General features: G+C 42.1%; 1 protein-coding gene across 1 annotated transcript; it reads left to right on the forward strand.

Annotated features, from left to right (window-relative positions):
• Nucleotides 1-741: 741 nt before the first annotated feature.
• Nucleotides 742-6439, forward strand: adra2b (adrenoceptor alpha 2B). Its single transcript, XM_047341076.1, has 2 exons — nt 742-1675; nt 1868-6439. Exon 2 carries the CDS (start codon nt 1891-1893, stop codon nt 3472-3474), a length of 1584 nt encoding a protein of 527 aa, XP_047197032.1. The 5' UTR covers nt 742-1675; nt 1868-1890; the 3' UTR covers nt 3475-6439.
• The last annotated feature ends 9861 nt before the right edge of the window (nt 6440-16300 follow it).

A 16300-nucleotide genomic window follows, 5' to 3' on the forward strand; every position in this document is an offset into this window, starting at 1 on the left:
GATCTCAGGTAGGCAACAAACTCGATGAGGGGATGCCGTGGGTGTCCATGTTTCACGAGGCAGGAAGTTGCAGGACACATATAGGGGCAGAGGGATTTAAATGGAAATCAAGTGGTGATGTAAATGCAGTGCAGAGGCTGCCCTGTGAGCTGGAGTGGAAGATAACACACTGAATTTAAGTTGTGAGGTGGCCGAGCATGAGGAGACTGCAGATTGTATAAGGAAAAACAATCACCATTACTTTGACGTATATTAGCTTGTCCAGCTTTGTGCAGAAGAAGGTTTTTATATTTAAAAAATAAATCTGCCATAATTTGAAATTCGTTGTTTTGTTCACAACAGTTTAATTCATCAATCGTTTGGCACTTTGAAGAAGAGCATTCCTCAAAATAAACAACTGAGTGAGACATCTTAACAACTGAAGATTCCATGACTTGGATCATTGTTCACAGATATTCCTTAAAATTAAGGGTTTGGGGAATAACGTGTGGACTTAATATGTTTTTATTACATCAAAAACATGTGTCCACACTTTGTCACAGTTGAGAACGAGAACCTCCTTTATGCTCTTTTTGTGAATGACCAAGATACAACATGACCTCAGTGAATGCATGAAAATGAATCTCTGAAATCCGGACACCCCCAGCGTTCAGCGGAGTGAGCTGAAAGAAGCGGTGCCACCCAACAAGCCAGTCCTAACACAACTGCAGCGTTTTAATGTGACTGAGGGGAAGAGCTGGAGGGATAGAGAGAAAGATCCCATGACGCCCTCCGCTCCACAGTGACATCACCGGCTCTGAAAAAGACGCGCAAGAGGGAGATGGGAGGCACCCCCACTTATTAGATTTCATAAGGTCCTGGTCACAAGAGAAAGATGCTGCTGCGCCTCTGTGAGGACGCGGGTGATGTGCGCCAGCGGAGCGACTGAATTTTTGACATCCTGGGGAAAATTGCGGGGAGACAGAAACAACTCCAGACGGAAGCAGCTCTGCAGGGATCGTTTCGCCACGGAAGACACTACGAATTGGCTTCGTGTATGTGACTCCGTGCGCACGCAGAGGTTAACTTTGAGCCGTCCCCTTCCCAAGTGGCTTGAAACGCGGGCATCATGTTTTGTTGGCGACTCAACGTAAATATTGCATTATATTAACTTTATTTCACTTTGTGTGAGCCTTTCTGTGATCGCTCCTCACATGAGACGCTCGGCAAGGCGCGCGTCTCCAAACGAGGGCGCACGGAGGTGTGTGGAGAAGTGCAGAGCTTGTTCACTCTAAACCGTTGTTAATTGTCGCCTCGCTGTTCACGACCGGAAATTTGATTACTGTAAATTGAATCTCTCCCCTTCAAGACAACGATTAATCAACCGAGACAAACAGATCCAGCTTTGCGCGCAAGGAAGTTGTTTTTCATTTGTGCGCTTCTGGCTGAATTGTTACTCTGCAGGGGTTGATGCGCAGCAGGCAGAGTCACAAATATTAATTCTGTATTTCTGTGGGGAAATCTGTTCTACAAAGAGGCAGAGCGTCGTTTTTAATTGAAAGGCACCGATCCGTGTTTCGACGCACACCGCCCGGGACTGTTTGTGCGCTTAAAATGGACTTGGAAGACCTGCAGTGGAGGATGCGAGGGAGCTAACATTTGGACGCAACACAGAGACGAAACAACAGCAACTGAGGTAAATATAACTATTATCACATTATCTGTATTGTCCAAAACCGAATGGAACATTTAAATCTGCAAACCTACAATAATGTTATGACGAATTATTTTTAAAAAGACCTTGATGAAAACCAGTATACAAACAATTCCAATGTCCAAACTTTAATATACATATATTATTATTATGTATTTATTTGTATCGGTGAAGACTCCTGGAGAACTACACCCAGCATGGCCTCGGTTCTGGACAGCAGCTGCTCCATGGAGCTGAGCGGCTGGAACAGCAGCGGGAGCAACTCCGGAGCCTCCGTGCCCTGCAACCAGAGCGTCCTGAATCTCGCCCCGTACTCCCCCGAAGCCACGGCGCTCTTCGCCACCGCCATCACCTGCATGGTCCTCTTCACCATCGTGGGCAACATCATGGTCATCATCGCTGTCCTGACCAGCCGGGCGCTCCGGGGTCCGCAGAACCTGTTCTTGGTGTCCCTGGCCGCTGCGGACATTTTAGTGGCCACGCTTATCATCCCCTTCTCCCTGGCTAATGAACTTCTCGGCTACTGGTACTTTAAGTCTCTGTGGTGTGAGATCTACTTGGCGCTGGACGTGCTCTTCTGCACCTCCTCTATTGTGCACCTGTGCGCCATCTCCTTGGACCGCTACCTCTCCATTTCCAGGGTCACGTATGGGCGTCAGCGGACTCCCAGACGCATCAAAGCCGCGATTGTGGTGGTTTGGCTCATCTCTGCCATCATCTCCTTCCCTCCCCTGCTCTCACTGAACAAGAGCGAGCCAGGGGAGGGGGAGGCCGACAGAGGCCCCCAGTGCAGGCTGAACGATGAACGCTGGTACATCCTTTACTCCACCATTGGCTCCTTCTTTGCACCATGCGTCATCATGATCCTGGTCTACGTAAGAATCTACCAAATAGCCAAGCAGAGAACACGATGCCCACCAGGAGAGCCCAGGAAGGATGGCGCTGGCTCGGCCACGCCAAGTCATCCTCAACGCCATGCACAGACCAACGGGAAAAATGATGAAGAAAGCACACCCCCTTCATCCCACAAAGCCTCCAATGCCAGACCCCCCACTCTTGCCATTACCCCTTCCTCAACCCAAGGAGAGTCTCCAACCTCCCAGAATCCCACACCCAATAATCTCCTGCAACCTCCGCCCCCTTCTACAGCCATGACCCCTGTCACATCCTCCCTTGATACCTCTCCCCATGGCCCCTCACCCCCATCCCCTGTGCCTCAGTCTGCCCCTGCCAAGACTAAAGAGAAGAAGAAGAAGGGCAAGCTGTGGGGAGGGAAAAAAGCTGACAATAACAATGGCGACAGCTCAAGCACAGATAGTGATATGGAGCACAGCCACGGAGGAGGTCGAGGCAGCCCCAACATGCCAGGATCCCCTGCTGGAGGGGGCATCCACTCCCCGGCCTCAGTCAAGCGGTACCGGGACATGATTGCCACTTCAAAGGGGGCTCGGCTGGTGCCAGGGAGGAAGTCAAAAACAGACAACAACCCTGGAGCAGCGAGGCGTAAAGCGATGGTGAACAGAGAGAAACGTTTCACCTTTGTCCTGGCGGTGGTCATCGGTGTCTTTGTGGTGTGCTGGTTCCCATTCTTCTTCTCCTACTCTCTACAGGCTGTGTGCCCGGAGACCTGTACCATCCCCGATCCTCTCTTTACGTTTTTCTTCTGGATTGGTTACTGCAACTCGTCACTCAACCCCGTCATATACACCATCTTCAACAAAGAATTCAGACAGGCCTTCAAAAAGATATTGTGCAGTGGCACCAAGGGTACTTTCTTTTAGCATAAAAATCCACTGTATTGGACATGGACATAAAACAAATTATAAATCTGAGGCACAGGAAAAAAAAACCAATCATTTCCATCTCTAGGAACACTGAAAGGGCTGTTTCAAAAACATGTTGAACTATGGAAATTCCAGCATAAAATTCAGAACAGAGTCGCACTCTTTTACAGCCACAGTGTGCCCAAGCAGGCAACGTGGACAGTGAAATCCCGACTCTGATACGCACATCATTTTTACAGGGTGTGGCTGAAAACATGAGACGTGGGACAGAGGTAGACAATGATAAACTGCTTCCCGCTTCAGTGATGCTGATAAGATTTTAAATGCAAAGCTTTATCTCCATGATCTCACTGAATAACGGATAGCACCAGGAGAGAAAGCAGAATAAATATTATAGGAAGAAATACCCATATGTAAGAAATCAGACTTGATATCTTGGAGAAAGAAGGACAACTCTTGAGAATTAACTCCAGAATAAGAATATAGGATCTTTAATGTATAATATATATAGGTTTTTTGTAGTTATTAAGGACTCTAGAGCTTCTGGGGGAAAGAAAACTGGTGAAAAGAAGGAGAAGTGACCTTAGATTCCAAGGAGCCTAGGGCCCTTTCTCTATCAATACAGAGCACAAGGATCACACACGATTAGTGATGATTTCTTACATCTGCAGTCTTAATTTGCCCGGCTGCAGGGCAAACATGTGTTTCTTGATTTTATCTACAAGCGCAACAACAAGCAAAGGTTTTCTGACGATCTCAAAGGTAATAGCACAGACAAGGGCAGCCTTTCTCACTGAAGAAAAGCCTTTTTGTCAGACACCTTGCTCTCGGCTCAGCTTGGGTCGTAGAAGACACTCAGGTTGTTTGTATTAACACTCTTGGCTTTCGCTTATCACGACACGTGGAATGGGCTGAAGTGCGAGGGGGATTTTGGACTTGTGTGCTATTGAGATGTGAAAGAATAAGACAGTGTGACCCATCCCTCCTCCGATCCTCTTGGCTTGCGGTTTTCCTGCGTTTGGACTCAACCCCGACAATCCCACCGGCCTGAACGTCCCTTGTAAGGAGCTGCCTCAGTATCTGGACATTCAAGTCACATTTAAAACTGTTTTTGAGCCTCTTGAAAATGCCTCACAGCATCTTATGTGAGGTGCATCTGCTGAAGACTGAAAAAAAACAAAAGAAAGAAGATTCTTATCATTTAACATGTGAACATTATTTTCCAGCAGTATTTACCAGGTAGATATTTACATTGATTGTAAAAAAGGCAGACGGACAATGCAATTATGGGTGTGTAATCTTTGTTTAAGCTGTTTATGCCAACATGGGTTGTTTGCTTTTTTTCTGAGAACCATTTGGCTGAGTCATTCTTTACCGACGCCTCTGTCACATCATCGCCTGCAGTGGACCTCGACATCACACATTCGGTTGGTTGCTGAGAGGCGAGGGGATGAATGCTGCATTAATTTTCCTCACCAACAGACTGAGGCTCTGTCAGTTTTTTCTCAACAACAGAACAGAAAAAAAAAAGTATGAGAAAAAGAAAATGTATTTGTAACTGTGAACGGCACACAGGCGTATTGACTCAATGGGACAAGGGCTGTCAGCAGCAACACTTCAATTTTACTAATTGTCTGAAATTCTGCTGCTCTGTGTGAGTGTGACGTGTGCGTGGTGACTTTCGTGTTTTCCTGTAGAAAATGTCAGTGCCTCCTCCGGCTGCTATGGACCACAGATCTACTGTAATATTGATAAGAACAGAGCCCAGAAATCCTGGTGCAGGCATCACTTCGCTGTTTGTCACGCAAATGTTTCACTTGATAGAGCGATCGGTGGGTGAGCAAGTCTTACTGAGCTGAAAGTCCGTGTTCATCAGTGACGTGAAGAACATGGCTCTCAAGTGATCACCCTCAAGGGACCAAAGGGCCTCACAGGACACCAGCCTGACTCCGTGATATCTGGCTCTGTGTCGCTCTAATGTATTTGGTGTATGGGAGGCGAGGATTGAAAACACTGTATTATTTATTTCAAACAATTTTGGTGTTTTCTGTCTGTTACCTATTTATTGTTCCGTTACTGTGCTTTTACTCTAAAAGTCAAGCGAAGCGGAGCTGTTCAAAAGAGCAAGGGCGCTGTACAGGTTTTTAATATGTTGAATAAGAGCAAAATTGATTTATGCCGCGGAGCTCTCGCTTTGTGAGCCTGAGCTTTATTTCAGCTTCGGGGGATGTGTTTGTGTCAAACATGAAGGCACACGAAACTTTGAGTTATGTGCAAAAATTGTTTCGTGAATTCGGTAAAATGTTCAATCGGACATACAAGCACATTCATGGATGAAAAATGTATGAAGCACTCTGCAGCAGGAACACCTCTCACCATCAGTGCTACTGTTGTCAAACTTCTCCTGATGAAGTAATTGACCATGGACATGTCAATAGCACCCGCAGTCAGTTTCAGGCGGATGATATGCAGGACATTACGGCTTCAATCCATAAAAGCCACAGAGCTGCTCTGAGATTCAATAAGTGATTTAACTGAATTTTTGGGAGTAAGAACTCTGTGCACTCGTACAACTGCTGCCTGCCCTCATCTGAAACCATTATTTTCTCTCTGAAAACACAAACAGCTACAGAATTATATCAAAAATAGACAGGGAGGTCATGGATTGATGGCTGCTTCCAATAAATGAGAAGTAATTCTGCTCAAACCCCGCCCACAGCCATGGCTTAATGTGGTGAGAATGCAGCTTTGCTTATTTTGAAACGTATGTATTATGACTTAAAGGTGACAGATGCCTTAATCTGCCTCTTGATCACCATCCTTTTCTCTGGAACCGCCTGTGTTGTCTCTTCCCCAACTGTGTTTGGACCAAACTGCATGGTGTGAGATTCACAATCTTTTATTCCCCATCTGTCATCATCCCTCTCCAGTTTGGAAATAAAGCTACTTGAAAAAGCCTGAACAATTCCCCGGTTCGTTTATTTTATATGTTTTCACAATGTAACATCGGGGGAAAAGGGGAACAAAATAATTTCAGGGAAGAGAATTACCCATAAGTTGTTCTACCAACATGTGCGTTTTAATAGAATGATGTTTGTCTCGCATGTGTGTTGAACCAAAGTGTGATTCTAAAGCAATTTCCAGCCATTATGAAATAGCCCTGAATAGCAACACAACTCCAAGAAATAGTCTGGGCTGATGGTAGTGGAAGATGTCGTTGTAAAATCTCTTGTCACAATGAAACAGGAGGAGCAGGCATCGACAGATGCAGCATAATGTTTCCTACTGCCGGCAAACACAGGGAAGCGTCTGAGGGGTTAGAGCATGTAGCCAAATATCACATATGCACTCACACACATACTAAATGTCTCATCCTGCACCAAGTGTCACATACTGTATTCAAGTCATGAAACCTGCTCAGTGCGCACACAGATGCAACCACACACACACACACACTTATGATGACAGCTTGTTATATTTGAGGTCAGAAAGCCTACGGTGAATTGTAATTGATTTATGCTGATGGGCAGTTTGTGGATTTATAAGCAAAGACTCTAGCCTCTTCTCCGCTTTCCCTCCACACACACACACACACACACACACACACACACACACACACACACACACACACACACATAAACAAAAAGAAAGCACGCCAGTAAAGTGGTGCCCCACCTTTAACATCCTCATAGTTTAATTTCCATATTCATGGCTGTGCCCTAGGAGGTGAACAGATAACACATCTCAGCCAGGCACAGGGATCCGTGAGGTGTATGTTTACAGTGTCCCGAAGCTCCTTATTCTCAGCTGGAATATCAAGCAGGCCTGATGGTGGCAGTGGACTCTCCGGAGAGAGCATGGAAAGAGTCCAGCTAACATGACACACAGCACACTCATTAAATTGTTATTCACACAAGATAGTGCCCTCGACGTAAAAAAAAAACCCGACACACATAAAATATGCAGCACATATACACGAATATGTACAAACACAAGCAGATACAATCATTTTTGAATTTATAATGGATAAAGAATTCTCTATTGTGAATATTGTATGTGTGTGTTCGAGGCGGGGGGGGACGTTCCAGCTCTGAGCGTTTCCATTTCCAATCTTCTCCACGTTATAACGCCAGATAGATGTCTTCACTCTGTAATTTGGCTGTTGAAAACACCCAACAGGCAGGATGAAAAATGGGAGACAGAACACAGGCAGGCTCTCGCCCTATTGAAGGAAGAGGCATTGAAATGCACTTTCGCTTTGTGACATCTGTGATAAAAACTTCATTTTTAGGGAGCACAGGCAATTATGATTAGTCTGTTAAACAGAGTGGTACTCGGTGTGTGTGTGCGTGTGTGTGTGTGTGTGTGTGTGTGTGTGTGTGTGTGTGTGTGTGTGTGTGTGTGTGTGTGTGTGTGTGTGTGTGTGTGTGTGTGTGTGTGTGTGTGTGTGGTGGGTTCTATTTTTGGAAGGACCAAATTGAGCTTTGGACCTTGAGAATGAGAACATTTTAGGAAAATTAGGACATTGCCTTCAAAGACTTTTTTAAAAGTAAAGAGTTAAAATCTGGGTTAGACGTGTAGTTGTTTTTGTTTATTTCACTCTGTATTAGCTGTTACCTTGGCAACAACCGCTCAGGGGTAATAGGTTCCTGACTACATCCTAAGAAGAAAGTTCTCTTCAGGGTGTTGCGCTCAGTCTGGTAATTGTTTGTGTACTTTTAATCCACATATTTCCTTTTTAATTTGAGTGGGTGTATTTCCTCTTCTTCTATTCATTTGTATTCGTGTGTATTGGTTTTGATATGACTATTAATTCCTCTGGATATTAACTAGTGTGACCCTCTCCAACAGCCCAACATAATCAAAGGGAAATTCATTTGAGCCACTTGCGTCACATTTGCATGAAAGTAAATTTATTTCCATGTCGAAAATATTTTTTTATCGGTGGACTGCAGCTTTAAAAAGTTTGGATGAATACAGTTACTGCGAGCAATTGTCCACACAAGTAGAAATTACATTGGATTGAACTTAACTGAATTGAGACCAAATAAAGGTAATGTGATACACACACACACACACACACACACACGGTCGTTTTTCCATCACTTCTGAGGACAGGCAATTGACATTTACATTACATTACATAGATTTCCTGGAGACTTATTCACTTTAACCATTGTTATAACTTCCATAACCCTGACTCTGAACCTAAACCTAAACCTAAAACTAAACTTAACCTAAACCCTACTTTTCACCAGAGTTACTACTTCCCTAACCATAACTTTACCTTTACCTAAACCTAAACCTTAAACCTAACTTTAAAACACGTTTTCACCTTTTAATGATTGAAGAAATTATGAAATGTAATCAATTGAGGAAGAGGAGCCCCCATAATGTGACTGGATAAACAGATTTAGGTCCCCACAGCATGAGTAATCCCTGGACAACACACACACAAAAGGTCTAAATTAATTTGGTGTCCCAGTTTCCATTCGGCGTGTGGGTCTTCAGGGTTGGAGAGAGCATAATCTTCTCAGTGAGTTCTCTCAAATACACACAGAGTTTGAATAGTCGGCACTAAACAAAAAAAAAAAAAGGCTCACAAAAGATACATCACAATAAAAGCCCTGCCGTTTTTCAGCTGCAAGTGTGACGCTTGTAAGAAATATTCGTGTATGGCTTCATCATTGAATTAGGAATGAGGCTCATTTCTGCTTTCCCTGTGGACACAATTACCCAAATGTTTTTCATGGATATAAACCCTGACGCATTATTGTGCCTCCTGGTGTTGGTGAGGAAACGAACAGAGAGGCTAAATTGTCACATTATTATCATGGGCAGCATCAGGCTCTGCTGTAATAACTCTGCTAGCACTATGTTTTGTAAAAAAAGAAAAAAAAGAAAAAGAAAGAAAGAAAATAGATAGAGTCGAGCCAGAACTTTGATGAGAATCGGAATCATAACACAATCATCTGATTGAAAAGAAAAAGTGTACGCTATGAAACAGCCATGAAATGTCAACCTACAATAAAAGAGATAACTTGTGTGAGACTTTGAAGCAATGTTGTCGAATATGAAGAGAGGAGAGAGACTGCAGTGTCTTTATTTAGCCGGGCCATCGTGGAAAGGTCACAAAGTTCATTTTAAAACATGGACACGCATGCACGTACATACCCACACATGCTAAGGAAGTCGTAAACACACATACACACCACTTGGGGTAAGCACGCGATCCCGAATCAAAGTGCACACAAAGAAAAGCAAACTGGAGTCAAGAATAGAGCAACAGATGACTAACTGACACAACTGCACAAACAGAGACACACTTCTGAGTATCAGCACCCACACGCTGTCTAATGTGAACAATTAAATTAATATTAATAATAAATAAATATTTTTCCAAATCCACTGATTTTCTGACACGGCATGTCATTGTTAGCTGACGCATTAATGATGCTCTACTCTGTGTTCATTCACGGACACAGAGTAATCAGTGCAACATCAATCTTGTATAGAACATCGCACTGATATCTTTGGAGTGGACAGTGTGTGTGTGTGTTTGTGTGTGTGTGTGTGTGTGTGTGTGTTTGTGTGCGTGCGTGCGTGCGTGCGTGCGTGCGTGCGTGCGTGCGTGCGTGCGTGCGTGCGTGTGTCTTTTGGCACAGGAACATGAACAGGATACGCTGTTTGGATGAGAAAGTGTCATGTCCACTGTGAGTTACACAGTTGTATAGTGGGATAAGCAGTGAACACAACACTATGCAGACAGATTCCATTACAACACTAGTTAGGAATTACCACAAAACAAGTGCAAGTCAATATGTTGAATTATTCATTGATTTAAACTGCCCAGTTTTGTTAAATTTTTGCTGATGTCTGCAAGCTGAGACTGGTTGCGGGTGTGTGATGTTGTTTGATTTAGACTCAATACAATTCGAATCTAGAATGGCACTGAGTAGAGTGAATTCCTCCGCCAAGGCCCATCAGTCCCCTAACATTCTGCATCAAATCCAAATTGTTTGAACATAATTCTACTATTGAACAATTTAAACATTTAGTTCCTACTGAATCCACGATATCTCATTTAAACATTGGTGGTGGTTACAGGTTTGGTCTGCTCTCTAAATTGTCTTACTAAATTGTGAATTGGTGTGTGGTTGTTTGTTTGTGTATGTGTAAGGTGTCCCCTGCAAACACAGACTCCCTTAAATATGCATTTTTCATCAAGATCCATGAATTTGCTGTGAAGATGACATAAATTCCCTGTTAAAAGAAGTTACAAAGATTTCCTGGATCCGCTCCTTTGTCCGGACCCGTGCCTTTCACCAAGTTTTGTGAAAATCCATGCAGCACATTTGACAAAATGATGCTGTGGTGAAAAGATAACCCTTTTTTTTAATGTCTATATGCTTTATTCATAGAAGGCTGCACCACATTTTTATGAAACACAAAGAAAGATTCTGCAATGTATGAACTTAAGACAACTTCATTCAACAAAATTGGATAAACGGTTGTGACCAGGTTACTGCATGTACTTCTCTGATATTTAGTGAAATTATATTTGGGAGACACAAAATAATATTAACAGCATCTCTAATGTGCTGGGCCATTTCTCCACCGGGTCGTGTGAATAGTCCACTGTAGAGTCCTCCTTAAAACCACTAATTTTGATTTTTAAACCTCAGTTCTTGCACCAGATTAAATAAACAAGATATAACACGATCATTAGTGGTGTTTAGAGATACTGATAGGTGGATTCTGTCATCACTGGATACAGTCAGGCTCCGCTTCCAGTCTTTTCATGGGCCAAAGGGAAGCTGGGGTGGTTTCCTGTTTCCACACACATATGAGAAGGCTATTGATCGTCTCTTCCAACTGTCTGCGACACAGTGAATAAGAACGTTTCCCAAAATGTCAAACTATTCCTTTCAACAAAAACTACCACACATTAGCTTGAACTTTACAATGTTCTATAAAATTCATTCAAGTCTATTCCATCAGCCAAAACATGATTTTATAACTGCATGATTGTGGGATTTTTGCTCACATCATTACATAATGATACATTTAACTGTAACACAATTTTATAATTAAGGCTGCTGACCCTAGTTTTCTGGCACCGTCCCACAGTTTCTTCCCTCTACTTTGAAGTCCCAACAGTGACGATATCCGTGGTTACTGTGGATGAAGGGCTCCATGTGACTAACAGGAGGAGAACATCCAGCATAGCAAAGATAAAGAGGCATTTATTTCTTATCACAGTCTCAACATTCAAACCTTGTTTAGGTCTTTGTATCAAGAATTTGTCTTCTGGTTTCAAAGCTTTTCACATTTTTTTAATGAATATGTTTTTTTAGTCCACTTTGAAAACCAATATTGAGGCCAGCAGACGGATATAGTAAGGTGCTGCCTCTTTGATGAGATTCTAAGATCAAAGTTGTTGTTTTCTTTACTTGTTTATCCCTCGACCTGCACATATTGTTCATTCACCTACTTTTTGTGTGGAAACTTTTATGCTGAATAATATGTTTTTACATTTTCAATTACTCTACATTGCTTGAATAAATAGGGACTGATATGCAGGGAGGATGAAGTAACCAATTCTCCAGGCATTTATAACAATCTGCAATGTCTATAAAAGCTTGAATATTTCTGAATCTGTCACTGTAATGGAAAATTATACCACTATACCACACTATATATTATCTCTGTACATATATACCATTTCTGCGTGTGTAACTGCCTAAATGGCCTTTGGTGACCAGATTTACTAGGTATTAGTCTCCGAAAGGTCCAGACATCAAAGCCACAAATCTGAGACTCTCCACCAGAGTCTAGTCTTATCTCCTGGGATTTTACTTTTCACTCGGTTCACACACACACGCATTCTTCAACTCTTCTCACACACACATTTTCACCTCTTCACTAAATCTGCATAAAAGCACACGCCTGCGAATATTTTATTGTCATTCCCTCTGCGGATTGCTCTTCGCATGCTGTATGATTGTCTGGCCTTCCTTGCAAGGAATAAAGTATACTTAAAAGACTATTATTCTCAGATCTCTTTATTTCAGAAGTCTCAACAGGTCAAACTTCCATCACAGTCACTGATCAGCATTTAGGCAGAAATTCTATGAGTGCAACTATGTAGAGCGGAAACCCTCATTTGCTTTCATGTGCCAACAGACGTCTGAGTCATCTGAGATGTTTAAGATTAATATTTCCTGTGAGCCTCCCTGTGTTTTGTAAAGCATGAGACACATACACTGTTCCCACACCAGTCGTTTGGTTATGTTGAATGTCAAATGTCAAATCCGTTTGCAAAACCATGTAATTTATCCCGAAGCACAAGTAGAGACATAAAAACCACCTAGCTTACAGACAAGATTAGTGTGTTTTGGTAGATTTGAATTTCATATCAAAGTCATCACTCCCAGGGTCAGAGTAACATTTTCCAACTACCAGATAGTCAAGATATTCAACGAAAACATCACCAGCAGCCATTCATAGTTAATTAATCATGCTGTTATTAGGTTAATGAATCATTAATATGTTTTATTGGTGGAAACAGCACAATTTGATTATTATTTTAGGATTAACTATGATGTACTGGTGGGATTTTCAGAATGCTAACTTGCACAACAAATTATTTACAACTTAGTTTCCAAGTAAAACTATATAATTAGATTTTTCTGTTTATACCTTCAGGCCATTTGAGGACACAACAGTAAGACGACATGGTTCAGAGTTTCTTAGAAGAAGAATCACAGCTTAATACATGGTTGGGCATTTCTCAGAGACACACAAGTGCATGCTTGTGTTTTTAGATATAAATCTCTCATAGACATTTCACACTCTTTTTCCGGTATTACACATGAAGAGGGTGGATTGGGGGAATTCTGCAGTTGAGGGCAGATGTCCGTCTGTGCCTGTCATTGCATGTCTGACGACAAAAACAACTAACCAAATGATCAGAGACGTGACGGGAGCCAGGACAGCAGAGGCCAAATTGATAGAGATAGGTGTTACTGATTGACAGCAGAGAAATTCTCTAGATTGCTTATCAAGCATTGTGGCCATTGATTGATGGGATGAACAATAATGAAACATGACACAATGCTGATGCAAAATGGCACCTAGTGAGCATGGGAATCATGGAATCTAAATCCACATGAGTGTGTGTTTCTCACACTCATGCATGGATACACACAGTCCCATTGAGAACGTTAAGTACTTTTTCAGCCACTAAAGTAATTGTGAAGTTCTCATCCAGCAGCAGCAGCAGACCACCAGATCACTGAGCCGACTGATGCATACTGAGTCTGGGATCAGATGTGCCGTGGTGAATACAAAGTGAGCAATTGAAGTGTGCTGCCTGACGTACCTGGAGACCGCTCCTACACAGGCATCACCAGATGAAATCACACCGGTACGTTCCAGGAGCCTGGTAACTAGTTATCAAGGTATTGCACACACACAAGTTAGTCTTGTAACAACAGTGAGATTTTTGTGCTAAATATATTTGTGAGAGGTAATAATCACTGTGAAATATCCAGACACAGTGACTGTGAGAGTGAATGGTTGTTTATCTCTGTATATTGGCCCTGTGATAGACTCGTAACCTGTCCCGGGTGAACCCGGGGGTCCGCTGAGATTGGCTCCAGCCCTCCGGCGACCCTCAAAGAATAAGCAATGGATGGGATCGATGATACAACCATGAAAGACTCATTATGTATCAGTCTGGCTTTAGTTGTATAAGTGTGTCGTCCTTATGATTCATATGTGGGTGGATGCCTAATTATCTCTATACCCTGCCTGACTGAAAGTACACCAAATATTTTATGACTCCACGTATACACTGCAGATAGTAAACCACATGTGATAAAAAACAATTAAAGATATCAAAAGCATACATGGTGAGTCAGAGTCAGATGATGATGTGACTGCTCTTACTATGTTTTTGTGGTAGTTCATTAGTGCCACTTTAAAAGTGAAGAAGGGAAATTAAGCTGAAAATAGGAGGGAATGGACTGCATTTTACACACATTCATACAGTGCTGCTATACGCAATACTTTTTATATCACACATTATTCACACACTGAGAGCAGGACAGCCATCAGGGGAATTTGGGGTTCAGGACAAATCGGCAGGCACAGGAGCCGAGGATAGAACCACCGTTGTTCTGGTTAAATCAGTTCTTATTGGAGCCATGTTTTTTCGACAACATACTGTTTAGCCCTAGTTTGCATTAGACCTTCAAACCAATCAAAGCTGTAAGGGTGCAAACCATAGACTGTATACAAATATGGACAATGCATCTCAACTGCCTCTTGTTATAAATTAAACCAAAATATTTTCAATACGAAGGGTGCCGTCTTGAGCATTTGGAGCTAGAGTCGGAACAGTAGCAATTAGGGGAAACAAGGTCCCATCGATACACATGCTCGACAAAACACAAGTCAGTGTATGCTGTCAATATTTATGTTTCATTCTGTTTATATAACATCAAATAACTAATTAACACCAAACTTATCAGAAAAAATAACCCTTCAACAAATATCAGTGTGATAAAATGAAAGAAACCATCTTTGAGAAAATCTTTTTATTTTGATTCATGTCCCATTCATTAACAGTGAGGAGGCAGGATTCATGACCTATACTGCAGCAAACCACCATGTAGAGATTGGCACATACAAACCCAGTGCAAAATACAAATGCCATGTACATATTTCATCCAAACTGCTTCTACTGCTACATTTATGTATTTGATGACTTACATGAAATAGTCATTTGGTCTCAGAACATATTCATCACCTCTTCTTGGCCTTCATACTGACTTAGTCAAGATCCCATCAATCAGTATGTTTGAATGAAATTACTGTTTAATGTGAAAGGGCTCACTTCATTTTTATTTTTAAGAATCACCTGACTCTACTTTACCACAGGTCCTGATAGATTTCTTTCATCTTATTATTTTGTTTTTGTGGCACACAGGCTCCTCTCATGAATCTTGTTTCCAGCAGCAACAAGCAGCTGTTTTGATCAAAAAAGTTTTTGTATCCACTGTACATTACCCGCCAAGCACCAATTAGCAGGCAGACATAGTTAGTGACTACATGGTGTACATAGTTGGGTATTTGGGCCAAGGGGCCAGATATTTTCCTTTGGGATCAAAAGAGAGCCAAAAGTAGAGTGAATATTGGACTTACATTCATCAGTAGCCAGAGACACAACTTCAAATGAATGCTAATGTTGCTACGCATATGTCAGATGTATAAACAGGAAACTGATTACTTACATATTCCACATGACAACTTTATAAGGTGATTTTAAGTCAATATTTAGATTTTAATTTGCTTGTCTGCCCTCAAGGGGTCTTAAAAATCAATCGTTGTAGCTTCAATGCAGGAAGCAAACAATAAACTTTATGATGGTAAACAGAAGTGTCATCTAACATATTATGATTTATTGTACTTGCACGTTGAAATGTTGTTTTGTGTGATTTGCTTTGTCAGTGGTGTGTTGTCCCCATGAGACTTCTCGTATCGAAACTCAATAAGATCCATGGGAAGCCATCACGTGTGTTTTTTTCCTTCCCTCCTGTCTCTTCTTCTGTTGAGCCACACAATGATACCAGCATTGGATTTCATGTCACACTGGAGAACAGGAATGGTTTTGGACCTCTTGGGCTCATCCCAGGTGACTTCACTGATTAATATATCTTCAGGGAACTTGTCATTGAAATTACCTTGGATGAATATCAAATCAACCAATGCCTGGTCAATACTTGTATGCGCCTATTATTGAGAAAATCCTTCCCTA

The sequence above is a fragment of the Hippoglossus stenolepis genome, chromosome 9 (assembly GCF_022539355.2).
Source record: "Hippoglossus stenolepis isolate QCI-W04-F060 chromosome 9, HSTE1.2, whole genome shotgun sequence".
NCBI lineage: Eukaryota > Metazoa > Chordata > Actinopteri > Pleuronectiformes > Pleuronectidae > Hippoglossus > Hippoglossus stenolepis.